General features: G+C 30.9%; 2 protein-coding genes across 4 annotated transcripts in view; one reads left to right on the top strand and one right to left on the bottom strand.

Annotated features, from left to right (window-relative positions):
• Positions 1-813, top strand: part of LOC106464039 — a 91,701-nt gene extending 90,888 nt beyond the window's left edge. Inside the window, exon 32 of the mRNA XM_022391699.1 lies at positions 37-813. The gene's annotated coding sequence lies outside the window, so the exon portion shown is untranslated. The remainder of the gene's footprint in view (positions 1-36) is intronic.
• A 5,968-nt stretch (positions 814-6,781) lies between these two features.
• The window catches only part of LOC106464038 (constitutive coactivator of PPAR-gamma-like protein 1 homolog), a 47,785-nt gene continuing 40,063 nt past the window's right edge, over positions 6,782-14,503 (bottom strand). For 2 of the 3 annotated variants that reach the window (XM_013924145.2, XM_013924146.2), the window contains exons 14-17: positions 12,431-12,578; positions 11,926-12,010; positions 10,995-11,122; positions 6,782-10,858 (exon numbers count right to left, since the gene is read on the bottom strand). In XM_013924145.2, coding sequence (XP_013779599.1) covers positions 10,639-10,858; positions 10,995-11,122; positions 11,926-12,010; positions 12,431-12,578 — 581 coding nt within the window. In that variant the 3' untranslated portion in view covers positions 6,782-10,638. The remainder of the gene's footprint in view (positions 10,859-10,994; positions 11,123-11,925; positions 12,011-12,430; positions 12,579-14,503) is intronic. The other variant, XM_022391700.1, reaches the window with a different exon arrangement.

Genomic DNA, 14,503 nt, shown 5'->3' with positions numbered 1-14,503 from the left:
ATGCACTATAAATAGTGAATACTGTAGAAACTCAAGGTGTTAATTATTTCTACATGCACACTGTAAATAGTGAATACTGTAGAAACTCAAGGTGTTAATTATTTCTACATGCACTATAAATATCGAATACTGTAGAAACTCAAGGTGTTAATTATTTCTACATGCACTATAAATAGTGAATACTGTAGAAACTCAAGGTGTTAATTATTTCTACATGCACTATAAATAGTGAATACTGTAGAAACTCAAGGTGTTAATTATTTCTACATGCACACTGTAAATAGAAAATTTACATTGATCTTCATTAACAACTCAAAGATCCATGATTTCACATAAATCAATTTAACCAGGATTAAGTAAGATGGAAACATACAATACATTTGAGAAGATTTTTTATAATTAATCAATGTGATAATCATGCTTTGGTGAGGTTATGGTGTAATAGAGCATTTTGATTGTTAAGTTAAAAATTAACTGTACAGAGTAGAATAGACGTGTCTTACCAGTTGCTTTAGTTAGAGAAACGTGTAGTGTGTGTGTGGTGAAAGTACCTTGTTAGCAGAACTGTGCTTTTTAAAGAAGTCCAGTTGTTCACTGTAGAATGTGTGTGATTTGGTCCAAGGAACACATATTACATTCTTAAAATAAAATTCCTGAAATATAAAGATAATGAAGAAGAAAAATAGTGCAGTGAAAGTTTTGATGAGTTTTTCATGAGAGCTTGTAGCTAGATTAAGTATATTTTGTTTGTATCCATAGCAATCTTCTAGGTAGACTACACGTCAGATTGTATCTATAGCAACTTTAATTAAAGAGAAAAAAAAACATGTTACTAGCTTAAATATTGCATTGTATCCATAGTAACTACAGAAAAGCAATTCTTGTGCTTAGTGTAAATATGGGTCATATCTGTAGCAACTCCAAAAAAAAAAAATTCTGTAGTTACCTTAATTTTGGGTATACGTACCGACCACAAAGACATTTTGTAGCTATATTACATTACTAGTTGTATCAATAACAACTACAAAGAAAGAACTTCCATGAATAAAAAATCTTGAATTCAATTTCCTGAATGTCTTTAATAAAGAAATTAAAAAATACTGAACACCATAAATAATAGTTTGGCTCAGAGCCATCTACGTGTTCTTGCACTTAATGGTAAATCTGTTAGGTGGTTCGATACATTTTTGTGAGCAGTATTGCAAACCAACAAGTTTTAAGTCAGAACAACATAGCATGAACTTTCTAGATTAATTTATTCTGTGATGATATTAAGTAATAATAATAATAACATGAATAAAACCAATAAGATTGCAAACCTTTCAGTCTTTCTGTTTCACTTTATTAGTTGTTCCATTAGTTTCTAGTTATGTCTAAATGCAGGTTAAATCAGAAATGGAAAGTTTGGTTAGAAATAACAGACTGTCCCATGTTTCTCAAGAGTTCATGCATATTTAATTGTGATTGGACACTGGTTCTATGATTCAGGAGATATTCCAGTTCAGAGTTCATGTGTATTTAATTATGATTGGACACTGGCTCTATGATTCAGGAGATATTCCAGTTGAGAGTTCATGTGTATTTAATTGTGATTGGACACTGGTTCTATGATTCAGGAGATATTCCAGTTTAGAGTTCATGTGTATTTAATTATGATTGGACACTGGTTCTATGATTCAGGAGATATTCCAGTTGAGAGTTCATGTGTATTTAATTGTGATTGGACACTGGTTCTATGATTCAGGAGATATTCCAGTTGAGAGTTCATGTGTATTTAATTGTGATTGGACACTGGTTCTATGATTCAGGAGATATTCCAGTTGAGAGTTCATGTGTATTTAATTGTAATTGGACACTGGTTCTATGATTCAGGAGATATTCCAGTTCAGAGTTCATGTATATTTAATTATGATTGGACACTGGCTCTATGATTCAGGAGATATTCCAGTTGAGAGTTCATGTGTATTTAATTGTGATTGGACACTGGTTCTATGATTCAGGAGATATTCCAGTTAAGAGTTCGTGTATATTTAATTATGATTGGACACTGGTTCTATGATTCAGGAGATTGATTGGACACTGGTTCTATAATTCAGGAGATATTCCAGTTAAGAGTTCGTGTATATTTAATTATGATTGGACACTGCACACTGGTTCTATGATTCAGGAGATATTCCAGTTTAAGCTCACTAGATCCTGACAACTGATTTACAGTACTAGGAAAAAAATGTATAGAACATGGGTGTGCATTTGTTAATGATCCAAGCAGTGAAGTGAAAACAGTACCTTAATAAATATAATTTAAACCTATATTTTCCCATTGATAAATGGTGAAATGTGAATTTTGTACATACTCATTAAGAATTGCAATTTTTTTTTTAAATACAGCCTTTTTAGTAGGAGCAGAAACTTCATACTACAACAACACAACATAGTATGAAGTTCATACTTCTAATAAAAAAAAAGCCTTATGGATGAATTGCACTCTTAGGTAGCTCAGTGGCCTTGTTAGTCAAAGGTCCTGGGTTCAAACCAAAGTCCCACAGTTTCTCTTCACTTACAATGTTTGTATGTTATGGCAATCATTCCCTGAGAAAGTACACGTAATATCCTCATTGAATGACCAATTCTGGGAGTAATTAGGATGAAAAGAACTTGGTGGCTTCATTGAATGATTTTCTATATTAAGAACATATGCTCGTTATGCAAAATATTTTGAAACTTATTTATAGGTTAAATAAGCTTACACGATTCTTACATTAAGTCCTTCTTGTTCGTATTTAAACTTTTCACTTGAGGTAATAAGCATGGTTTGAAAGGCTGATCTGTCTTGCACCATTTTAAATTTCACGGTATTTCAGTTTCATCAGATACTTAATAACTTGCTTCATCACCAGTTGCATGCCAAACTAAATACTTTGAGCCTTATTTGTTTTTAAGTTCATAAAAGGTTTAATTTTAATTCTTTGTTAACATTGTGTATGTCTTAATATTTTGGTACTCTTCGGCAAACCTTAACATGATGTTTGGTAAGTACATCTATGTTATGAGATACGAAGAAACCAAACAATAACAATCATTAAAGTCTCTAACAAAACTAAAGGTATTAATTTCTACAAGATTTTTTAATGCCATGCACCCTGTTGAATTTATTTTTTTATAGGGAGCTGTGTAACGGACAGAAGATTTAAACTCTGAGGCAAAGAAATAATTATAGTTGTAAGCTACAGCAGCATTTCCCAAACGTTTGTCATCCCTGTCCCCCTTAAATAAATATGGTTTCTTGCATGTATGAAAGAGTGAGTTAAATGAAGAAATATAATACACCGTTACACATTAAAATGCTATATGCATTGTAATAATTACTTATTACTTTCATTAATGAAAAATATGTATTTAATTTTGCATTATTTCTTTATTGACTCCACCCTAATCACTCGTGCCCCACACCTTTTAAGAAACACTGGGTTATAGTATTCATCTGGAGAAGTCTAGAATTGTTATTGGACACTTCTTGGTTTGATTACTACAGGTACAGCTAAACCTAATAGTTACGATATTAGGCATTTTTTTATTTAGTCTTTAGGAAACTACTACTACTAGTATTATAAGATAATAAAACTATTAAACATTAGATTGAAATGAAGAATTTCACTAGTGTTAGCTAAATAAGGAGAATTTATATTTAATGTTTAAACGACTGTTTATATCATTCTTTAATAGATGTTGAGAATTTAAAACATTACTAAAGTGTTTAAGCTAGTATGTATTTGCTTGTAACTAGAAACATGGTGTATATCATGGCTGTGGTGCTGACGTTGGTAATTTATGGTATAAATATTGATTTTGGTGGAACATTTATCTATGATAATCTACAATTTAATGTTATAAAACAGGTTAAATAAATGATATTATTACATAAGTATAATCTAAAGACTAGTTATTTGTCACTTTTCATTCTAAAGATAAACTTAGTTACTTTAGCGAGAAGATGAGGTGGTAATAAAGTACAATATTTAACTATAATGTTAGGCTTACCAGTGTTGTCAACAGGCTACTTGTATATAGTTTTGACTATTTATTCCCAAGCTACTAAGATTAAGAGCTCACAATTTGCAAAGTGCAGTAGATGCAAGGAGTGGGTTTTATTTGGAACTGACATGCACATTTAAGGAAGGTTGGATAAAGAGAAAGGTAAACTGCAAGAAATAGAAGCAGAATTATAAAAGAAATTAAGCTTTTACATGTGAAGGATAGACTGGCTTCAAGTAGTTAATAGGGCTAGTAGTAGTGGATTAAATTATAATGAGTAGGTTCTATTAAATAACAGATTTCAGCCTTTAGCTTGTATAGACGATGAACTAGAAGAAAGGATAACGAGACAGACATATAGGGATGGGAATGAAAAGCATAAGGAGTTTAATGTTATGAGAGATAATTCAATACAGCACATGAATAGAATAGTCTTTGGGATAAATAAGGAGAAAATAATTATATTATGCTATCCAGGAAAAGGGATAGAGAATATAATATGGTAACAAGTGATGCAGCTTGTCCTTGCATATTAACCTAAGCCTAGCATTTAGTCCTAGTGATCAGTATACTTATCATTTCATCCTGACAGAATTAGTTTATTATGGCCCCTTTCTTTGAATACCTTGTATGGTACATTAAGCTCCTCTGGCCTACCTTTCCCTACATCATTAACCCCTATGTGTACTACAAAAACACTTTCCCTAACCAATTGTTGAATAAAACCTGTTCTCCCTCATGATTTGACTAACATTTTTCAATATGGCTGAAATTAAAATCTCCCATAATTATGACCTCATTAACTATTCAATTCTTTTTCTCATTAATTTCATCTGTAACAAATTCAAACTAAAAGCTTTTCCCCCTTATAACCACTAACAGAAACCCAAATATCTTCCACTTGAACAAGCCTGTAACTCACATTTTACATATAAATCCAATCTTTTTAGTACTCTATCCCTATTTAAAATCTTATAACCCTGCATTTAAAATAATTTTCTGTCATCAAAATTGTCTATATTTAGTCAGGTTTCAGTTTTGCCTACTATTAATACTACTTTTTTTACCTTGTTCTCACACTATAGGCCCTCTATACATCTTTCATTATTCTAGCCTTGACTGTTTAGTCCCAGTTTAAAGTTGCCTTTACAGTTGAGTTAATAGCCCTTGCAAGCAAGCCAGCTCCTAACTTATTTAAATGTAAACCACCCATTACAAAAAATTCCCTTTTCATAATGAACTTATTCCACCAATACAACCAGCAAACTTAGTAGGTACAATGCTAGATGTAGAGAAAAGTTTAGCATAGAAAATGAGTATAGAAGTAGTTATAAGGATAGGCTTAATTGTTACTATTGTAATGCTAGAAGTATAAGAAATACAATAGATGACTTTAGAGCACTGGTAGGGATGGAGGATTTTGATATAATGGGAATAACCGAAACATGGTTAAACGTAGATGATTTTGATGACAGAAATTTATTTGAAATACAGGGCTACAGGCTAGTTAATTGTGGTAGAATATTAGAGAGAGAGGGGGGGTGGCTGGCTTTATATGTAAAATGTGAGTTACCTCCCGTTGAGGATATCAAAGATAATAGCAAAGAGATTGAATCCATTTGGGTTTCTATTAATGGATATAAAGGGAAAAGGCTTTTAGTGGGAATTTGTTACAGACCACCAAATTTACAATGAGATTAAGATTTCAGCTGTTAATGAAGTCATAATTATGAGTGATTTTAATTTCAGGCATATAGATTGGGAAATTCTAGAGTCAAACCATGAGGGAAAAAAGTTTTTGGAAACTGTTCAAGACGGCTTTCTTCACCAGGTAGTCAAGGAACCAACTAGAAACAATGCTGTTTTAGATTTATTGTTGATAGGGTAAAGATTGATCATTGCTACATATGTAGATAAGGAATAATGACATTTTGAAGAGGCGAGACAATAATTATCTGCTGTTAATTGTGCAACCAAATTAGTTGAAGAGACTGATCAAATGTGAAAAAATAAATATTCAAGATAGGCATGGTCCTCAGAAGAAAAAAAAACCAAGGTTGGCTCACAAAGGATATAAAAGCATTATAAATGTAACATATAAACTGAATGCAGTGATGGGAGATATTGAAGATTAAGAGAGTAAATCAAAAAAGCATATGAAAATGTTAGGAGTCGTTCCTTGGAGGGATGATAGAGGAAGGCTAATTAATGAAGATTTAAGAAATATTCCTCATCCCAAACAAGATTACATTAATAAATCACCTAGTTGAGATATTTACCCAAAGTTTTTAAGATATGTGAGCCACTTGCTATTACTTTTTTTTCTCTGTCATTGAATAGGAGGCAAGCATCAGAAGGTTGCAAGTTGGCTAATGTTACTCCTAATTTCAAGGAAGATGATAAAAATTGTCCCAGTAACTATAGGCCTATTAGGTTTAGTGATGGGAAGTCAACAATAATAGGTTGGGTCATTTGATTGAAAACCAGCTAAGTGGAATACAAAACTTTTATCACATATTTAGAAAAAGTTCATAACTTGTTTCAAATATTACATTATGGATTAATATTGGTCATTTGCAACAAAGTCCTGAAAAAAATAATTACATTTTGTTCCACAAAATTTTTTTTAATGACAACTGGCAATACAACATTCAAAAATACATTTCTGCAAACACTTTTTCCACTCCATTCTCCAGTTTCTTCGAGCAGGTTTTTATCTACCTCAGCACATACACAATGTCTGTTATTGTAACGAACTTGTAATCTCAACTATTTAAGATGAATGATTAATATTCTTAATGCAGAAAGAACATATGAAAAACTTAAGTCCTTTTTTTTTTGTAGCCTGCGGATACTCGTTTTAAACAGGTCTTCAAATCATGAATGAGATACTGATGTTTTTGCATAAACTATGTGGAAAAAAAGTTACTTGTATAACAACTCTAGTAGGAATTTATGGGAACTAAATAAATCCTTTGGTATATTACAGATAACAAACAACAGTTCATTAACATTTTCAAATTTGACCTGTACCCAATCTGAGGTCAAGGAGATACTTATTCATCTGTAACATTGCTTCAGTATGAAAACATTCTTCCATTAAAAAATAATTACCATACATCTTGTTTAAGAAGTACATTTTCTGTTCTGAAAAACCCACCCAACTGCTACTACCAAATATGGAAATACCATAAAAACTGTATATTTCATATTCAAACTAACCAGTTAAAAAGAGAAAGTTTATATGTATATATATATTTAAAACATTTTTAAATGCACAAAAAATGCTCAAGCCTATAACTAAAAAAAAAAAATGTCATCAGAAGACTGAAACTTTATGTTAATTTCATCTACATTAACAAACCTAATTAAAACTTCACTAATAACACATACGAAATTAAAGATTAATAATATTTTTCGGTCTGTACGTGAATACAAACTACAGTCTCACGAAACCTAGCAACACTTAAGCTCTTTTAACTCAATGGTCCACCCTAAACGTGACAAAATTTTTCCAGTAGACAGAAATGGGTACAAGTATTAGCCAACCTTCAATTTTAGTTTTCCATTCCTGGGGTGTAACCACAATGTTTTGAGAAATCTTAGTGAGACTCTCTGCTTACGTACACGTACATATGAATATAATAAGCCGGTTACCCTTTAAATACTATAAACTAACACTAAAATAAACACTGGAAATTTTCTGTAAAATTGATACAAATAATTAAGCTTTTAAATAGAAAAAATCCATTGAACATTAATGAAATCTTCTTAAAAACCTATATTATGATGCACATTATCATTTTTACTGTTACATAGCATTTTTAGTAAACTTACAACATTAATTAGAATATTATGATTGCAAGTGGATCAAAATTTATTTTTCCTTGCAATTCATTTATTTCTAAACATAAGAACCTATTATTACTGTGCAACCACTTAAAAAAGTCAAAACCACATATCCACAAACAAGGTAACTAAACATCGAATTGTTAAAATCAGCACAGATATCTAAAGAGGCACGCCTCAGTATTACATACTTATGGGGTTAATATTGCCCAGAAAACATATAAACCTTAAATACTTCAAGCTTTATATTTTGTAAAATCAATCTGAAATGCAAAAATACAACCAACAAAACAGTTATAGGTTTTCACACTGACAAAAAATTTAAAGTTTACAGAACATTGGTTGTTTTACGTTTGAAGTACTTCAATACAAACTTCATGTATTTTCAGATGTATATATATCTAGCATAGTCTTCTTAGCTCACAGATTTATACAACCAGAATCAGAGAAAGCAGGAGTACAAAACATATGGATTCATGGAACATTCATTATTGGTCAATTTGCATTATCTATTTAACGACTTTTTTTTTTTATCCTTGTTGTTCACACTAGCTTTGTCCTATCCTAAGCTGCTCAAAATGCCAGTATATAAGAATATATCAGTCAGAAAGGAATAAAGTAGTAAAAAATAAACACCAAAAAAGTTACATGTTATGAACATCCATTTCTACTGAAAAATGGGGGTAACTATTTTAACATAGAATATTTCTTTAGTTATTCTTTATATATAATAAAAACATAAACAAACTATTACAAATCAATACGTGATAACATTACAGTAGCACAAAAAAAATTGCAAATATTTGGATAAATGTATCGGCAATTCAAAAACAGATACTTCCAAGCTGTAAAAAGATATTCAAGAATAATGAAAATATCATTTGGTTCTCAACTTTCAGTAGTTCACACAATAAACACCTGTCTATTTGTTTTGTGATATATAAGTATATTTCTTTCTCTATACATTAATGTGTCACTGATAAGATTTTACCATAATTTATGACAAAAATTTTTGCTACTAAATAACAGATGTTATTCAAATATTTAAGGTACCTGACACTCAGTATCACCAGGTAGCATGTAATATCTCTCATACAAATAAATTGACCAATAAAGGACAACCAAATCCAAATGTTTCGAATACTTGTATATTTATAATCAAGTTTCTTAAAGTAACTATTTCTAAAATATCAGAACTAAACATTAAATGACAAAGAGAAAAAAGCCCTTAAAAACACTGGCTGATGTTGCAATTTTTTTTGGTGAGTACATATTAATGTTAATCAGCATTTTATGAAGTCTTGCAACACTGTCAACAATACGTTTTTTTTTTTTTAATAAGATCATAATTATTCAATTACATATCTGCTTCCTCCATAATGTTTATTAAAGAATTCCAGTTAAAAATCAATGGTCTTTAAAGCCATAAACACAAAAATTCATGTATAATAAACATTAATACACCTGAAAGTAGTGTAGGAGTTCACTTTGTTGTGGGCCCCTTAGAAAAACTACATTTTTATAGATATAATTATTGAGAATACACATCTCTAATATTTTGAGTTTAAAACTAATACCTAAACCAATTTAAATAACAAACATACACACAATGAAAAGCTTCTGAAGTTAAACACAGTTCAGAATTTTTCAAATTGCTAGAGAAGCCAAACAGATACGAAAAATGGTTACACATTAAAATATTTAGGTCTTGTAGGACTCGGCATCCTGTGCCTTGTATAATCTTTAGTTTAATAGATTTTTTTACAAAATGTTCCATCCTTCATTTTACTTGTTTTACCCTGAAGATATTTATGGCAAAAATAGTTCTGTCAATTTTTAATCTGCCAAAAATAATCTTCAATGTTGTCTATCATGTTTCGTTTACATTTTTACACTTTGTCTTAAAATGACTTTTTGGAGCTTAAAAGCACAATTAGTACAGTCATTCATGGAAAATTCATATATTCGGGAGACAAAGAAAATCATATCAATGGACTTGATTTACTGCAAGTGGCTTATATTTCAGATGTTATTTTTAAACCATATAAAAACATTTGTCTACTAATCTATGAACATGTAGCATTGCTGCTTTGTTCGGCAAGTAGCGAGTCTTCTTTTGTTTTAAACCTGACTTTTTAAAGGCTGTCATTATGATTTCATTTAATGAAATCTGTTGTGTCCTCACAATGATTGCATGTTTCAATCAAGAGGCCTAGGAATGCCCTGCATTAAATCTAGCTGTAGCTTAAAGCTTGAGTTAATTCTTCCTCTACTTATTGATTACCTTCTCTTATATTTTAAGGCATTCCCTGCACTTTCCAAACCACCAGTCGCCCTTATTACGGGGGTTGTAGAAAGCCCCCTGGTGAGAATACTCACTACCAATTCCAGCCTCAAAAAATTGATATATCAACAACAGCTGATGAGGTCAAATCAGCTGTAACAAAATAACAAACAATAGAAAAATAACCTCTCCTTTACACTTGTAAAAAAAAAAAAAATAAAATCAAAAAAATGAGTGCTTTTTAAAACAGATACCCACAACAAACAACAACTTAAGCTTTTCCCATGAGATCAGTAAGATCCATGTCATAGGAATATAGCCTAAAAATGGGTTTGTGTTTCAAAAAGCAGTCTACAATACTGAATAGTTTTACTCTCACTCACTCCATTTTTTTGCAGGTGAAGTCACACACCATAGTTCTCATGATCTTGTACAGAAATGATGTGACTTCACTTACAACTGAGATCATTATACTAGGGACAATGATCCCTGTCTCCCTGGATTTCGAGATCAACAGGGGGCTGATACGGACCATTGTTCAGCTGCCCATAGGGACTAGATGTATCAGACTTCTGGTTCATAATTTCATTAGTATTCTCATACTTGCCACTCTTGTCTTGGACCTCTACTAGGGGGCTATCTGTTGTATCATCATCACCTGGGGGAATCAGTTGGCTGACTTGAATTGTTTGACTGAAAAATTTAAACACTTTTTTTTTGTTCGTTCTTTTGGCATTCATAAACATTTTGAAATTAGTGCTTTTAAAAAAGTTATAATTATCATCTTTAAGAAAAATACCGTAAAACTGAAGTAAATTATTATACAAACCTGTCTGAGGTTTCTAAGGTACAGCCTCGTCCTAGAGGGAGCTTGACAGGTGAAACATCTGGGGTTTCAGAATCGGATAATTTTTCCTTTCCTATTTTCTTGTTCTTTTGTTTCTTTTTGCTGAAAACCTAAAAGTTCCTCATTTCATGTATTACTATGATACGCATAAACAAACATAAGTAACTTTCTAAAATTATGTATCTAAATATTAAACCACAATTATTTTGAAAGTATTTTGGAATAGAAACTTGGAAACAAAAAATGCACTACATGAAAACTGTGACTAAAACAAAATAATAGTGTACCTTTTAATGTGTGTGTATGCATATCTGAAAAAATAAAAACTAAGTGATGTTGAATCCCCACTCTGGTTTCAAAAAATTAAAAAAAAACTTGTTAGATGTGGCAGGTTCCATTACAAGCCCAATGGACTTGAGTATAAAAAGCACTGTGACACCCAAATTCTTACTTTGAATTAGCTGCAAATAATTATCTAAAAGCCTTAGAAATCTGATTTAGTGACATGATACTCACACAACTGAGCAAATTACTATAGACTGCATTTATTTGTACACAAGTGAGATAAACTAGAAATAAAGGGATCAGTCTCATCTGAATTGTACAAATAAAAAAACACTGGTCTTGCCTGAATTGTATATAAAAAAAAAGACCAATCTCATTTGAATTGTACAAAAAAAGGGACCAGTCTCTCTTGAATTGGTTCATAATCAATGGAACAATAATTAATAACAAACATTTATGATACTCACACATTACTGAATTACTTTTACAAATAAATATAGCTGTTAAAAACTAGTATTTACTTAAGAAATGCTGAACTGTGCAGTTGCTAGAAATACCAAGATATATATACATTCCAAAATTACACATTTTAAATATTTTTATTTCTACTAAAGAAAATGGGACTTACACCCAAACCTGGATTACGAATTTTAGTTGTGGGAATTCGGCGATATGTAAGACCGCGCCCCACAGGAGTCGCTAAAGTTCCATACCTATACACAAGACAAAACTGAAACTATACAAAGTAACAAAACAATAAATATAGTAGCATTTAAACCATTAACAATGTGTTTCAAAAAGAATCTTGCAAACTGATTCATAGAAAAATAACTAAGTGTCCCACCAAACTTTGCTTATTTAAGAACTTCACTTAAACATATATATTTATCTATTTCATTTATCTCTGCAACTAAATTAAGGGTTTTATACCTTTGGGCACAAATTCATATTAAACCATGAAATATTTCCTAAACTTAAAGTATCAATCATGATACCAGTCCTCATAATAGTATAAAACACTTTTTCTACATCTGAATCTCAGCCACGGTATCAAGTTACAAATTAGTGAAAAATAATTTTCTACTTTCAAATTTTACTACAGTGCTATGTAAGATACGTAAAAAAATGTCTACCTTCGAATTCCAGCCATGGTACTAACATGAGAGGGCACAGAACTATTGCGTGAATGAGGAAGTTGACCATAGTTTGGACCCCAACTTCCAACAACAACTCCACCAACCTCAAGTTGTCCACCATGAGAAATCATTCGACGGCCAGCTACTAAAGAGAGGTATTTTTCTATTTAATGGAATAAGTTTTTTAATTATATACAAACATGATAACTTTGGGGTTATTCAATAAAATTTGGTATTGGCAATACATTTACTATTTTGAAGTTGAAACTCAACACTGTGAACAGGATTACAATGGAATATTCTTAAGCAATTAAAACTGTGATGTTTCAGCTCAAAGGAGTGGGCAGTGTATGATTAACAGAATTACAAATTCAAAGAATAACAGATATTCTTCGCAGTGCACATCTTGAATTAAGATTTTTAATTGTAAATAAATTACAAAAAATTTTAAAATGAAAACAAAATTAAATATATATATTTATAATGTAGAATTGTAAAGTTAAAGAGGAGTTCTGAAATATTTTGATCTTTATGACTTCTGCAGTATTTCTTCTGTTTATACTGAACTTGTCAGCAACAACCTTGTAGAAATATGGAAACAACTCATCAAAAACAACTTTAATCATACAAGAACCAGGAATAAAATAAACATCACTAGATGAAATGATCCCAAACGAAAGGAGTAATATATAAAACGTAATATGACAAACGCAAATGATCTTATTTACATGAAACTGGAAGAAAAATGAAAACAAGGACACTTCGGTGGACCATCCTATATTTGTTTATGAAACAAGGACACTTCGTTGGACCATCCTATGTTTGTTTATAAAAAACAAGGACACTTCGGTGGACCATCCTATGTTTGTTTATGAAAACAAGGACACTTCGGTGGAGCCATCCTATGTTTGTTTATGAAAACAAGGACACTTCGGTGGACCATCCTATGTTTGTTTATGAAAACAAGGACCCTTCGGTGGACCATCCTATGTTTATAAACATTTAAAAAACCAAATACTCCATATTCTAAAATATTCAAATTTTATTAAAAAAATTTATATAAACAGAAAAAAACTTTACAATCTTTATAGTGATAACAAAACTGAAACTTTTCTGATCAAATATCCCTGAACTAAGAGGCTAATTTCTGTCTGTCTGTCCACAAAACTCCTCCCACAGTTTAAGTCCAGTTTGGATGACATTTCACATGATTTTACGACATCATTAGGGGAAGTTCCTAACAAAGTTTCATTAAAATTGGATCTCTTATAGAAAAGTTTATTTGGTGCATGTGTCCACTTCTTTTAAGAAATAAGTCAACCACGACTTTATATCACACCCTAATGAAAAATAGACCCTTACTAAAATTAAATAATAATAGAACCCTATTTTATTTCATTTTTTCCCTAAATCACTTCCTTAATGAGGAAATGGTACTTCTTTCCTTTTTAGTAATATACGTTAATTTTGTACGTTTATTATCATTAACTCTTTCTTAGCAAGGCCGTGTAAAATACGTGACCCTGTCTGGGGAATGATACGAGTGTAACAATACATACTGTAACTCTGAAATTTCTTAACATAAAACTGGTAAGACTTTGCTTAAGATTATAAGTATCTTGTTCACAAAGAACAATGCTATCTTAATTGAGTATTTTTACTAAAATATGTTATTTATCTATTGTAGTTATTTGCACTCAAACTCTTAATAGTTCGAGTGCAAGGTGGTTTTCACATTAAGTATAAAAATACTTTTCTTCATCTTACAGTTTGAGTTTTATTTGCATAACCTATAGAACTTCCTAAAAGTTTTTAAAACTTAAATGTTTATATTTTATTTCCCATTATCTCTGCCGTATCACTAACTGTATTATCATTAACATACAGTGCAATGAAATGTTTAAAATTAAGAAATAGAAAAAATTTATATAACTTTTAATTTTTTGTACAATATCTTAAAAGACCTTCTTTTGGTTATATTTGTAATTTCAGGTCTTTTCCTTTTCACATATAGTTAATTTTTCATGTTATATTTTCTTTTCCTGTCGTAATTGCAGTATCTTCAGCAGA

Source organism: Limulus polyphemus, unplaced genomic scaffold, assembly GCF_000517525.1.
Source record: "Limulus polyphemus unplaced genomic scaffold, Limulus_polyphemus-2.1.2 Scaffold1547, whole genome shotgun sequence".
NCBI lineage: Eukaryota > Metazoa > Arthropoda > Merostomata > Xiphosura > Limulidae > Limulus > Limulus polyphemus.
Note: the sequence above shows the minus strand (reverse complement) of the source record. Positions and strands in the feature narration are given on the sequence as shown.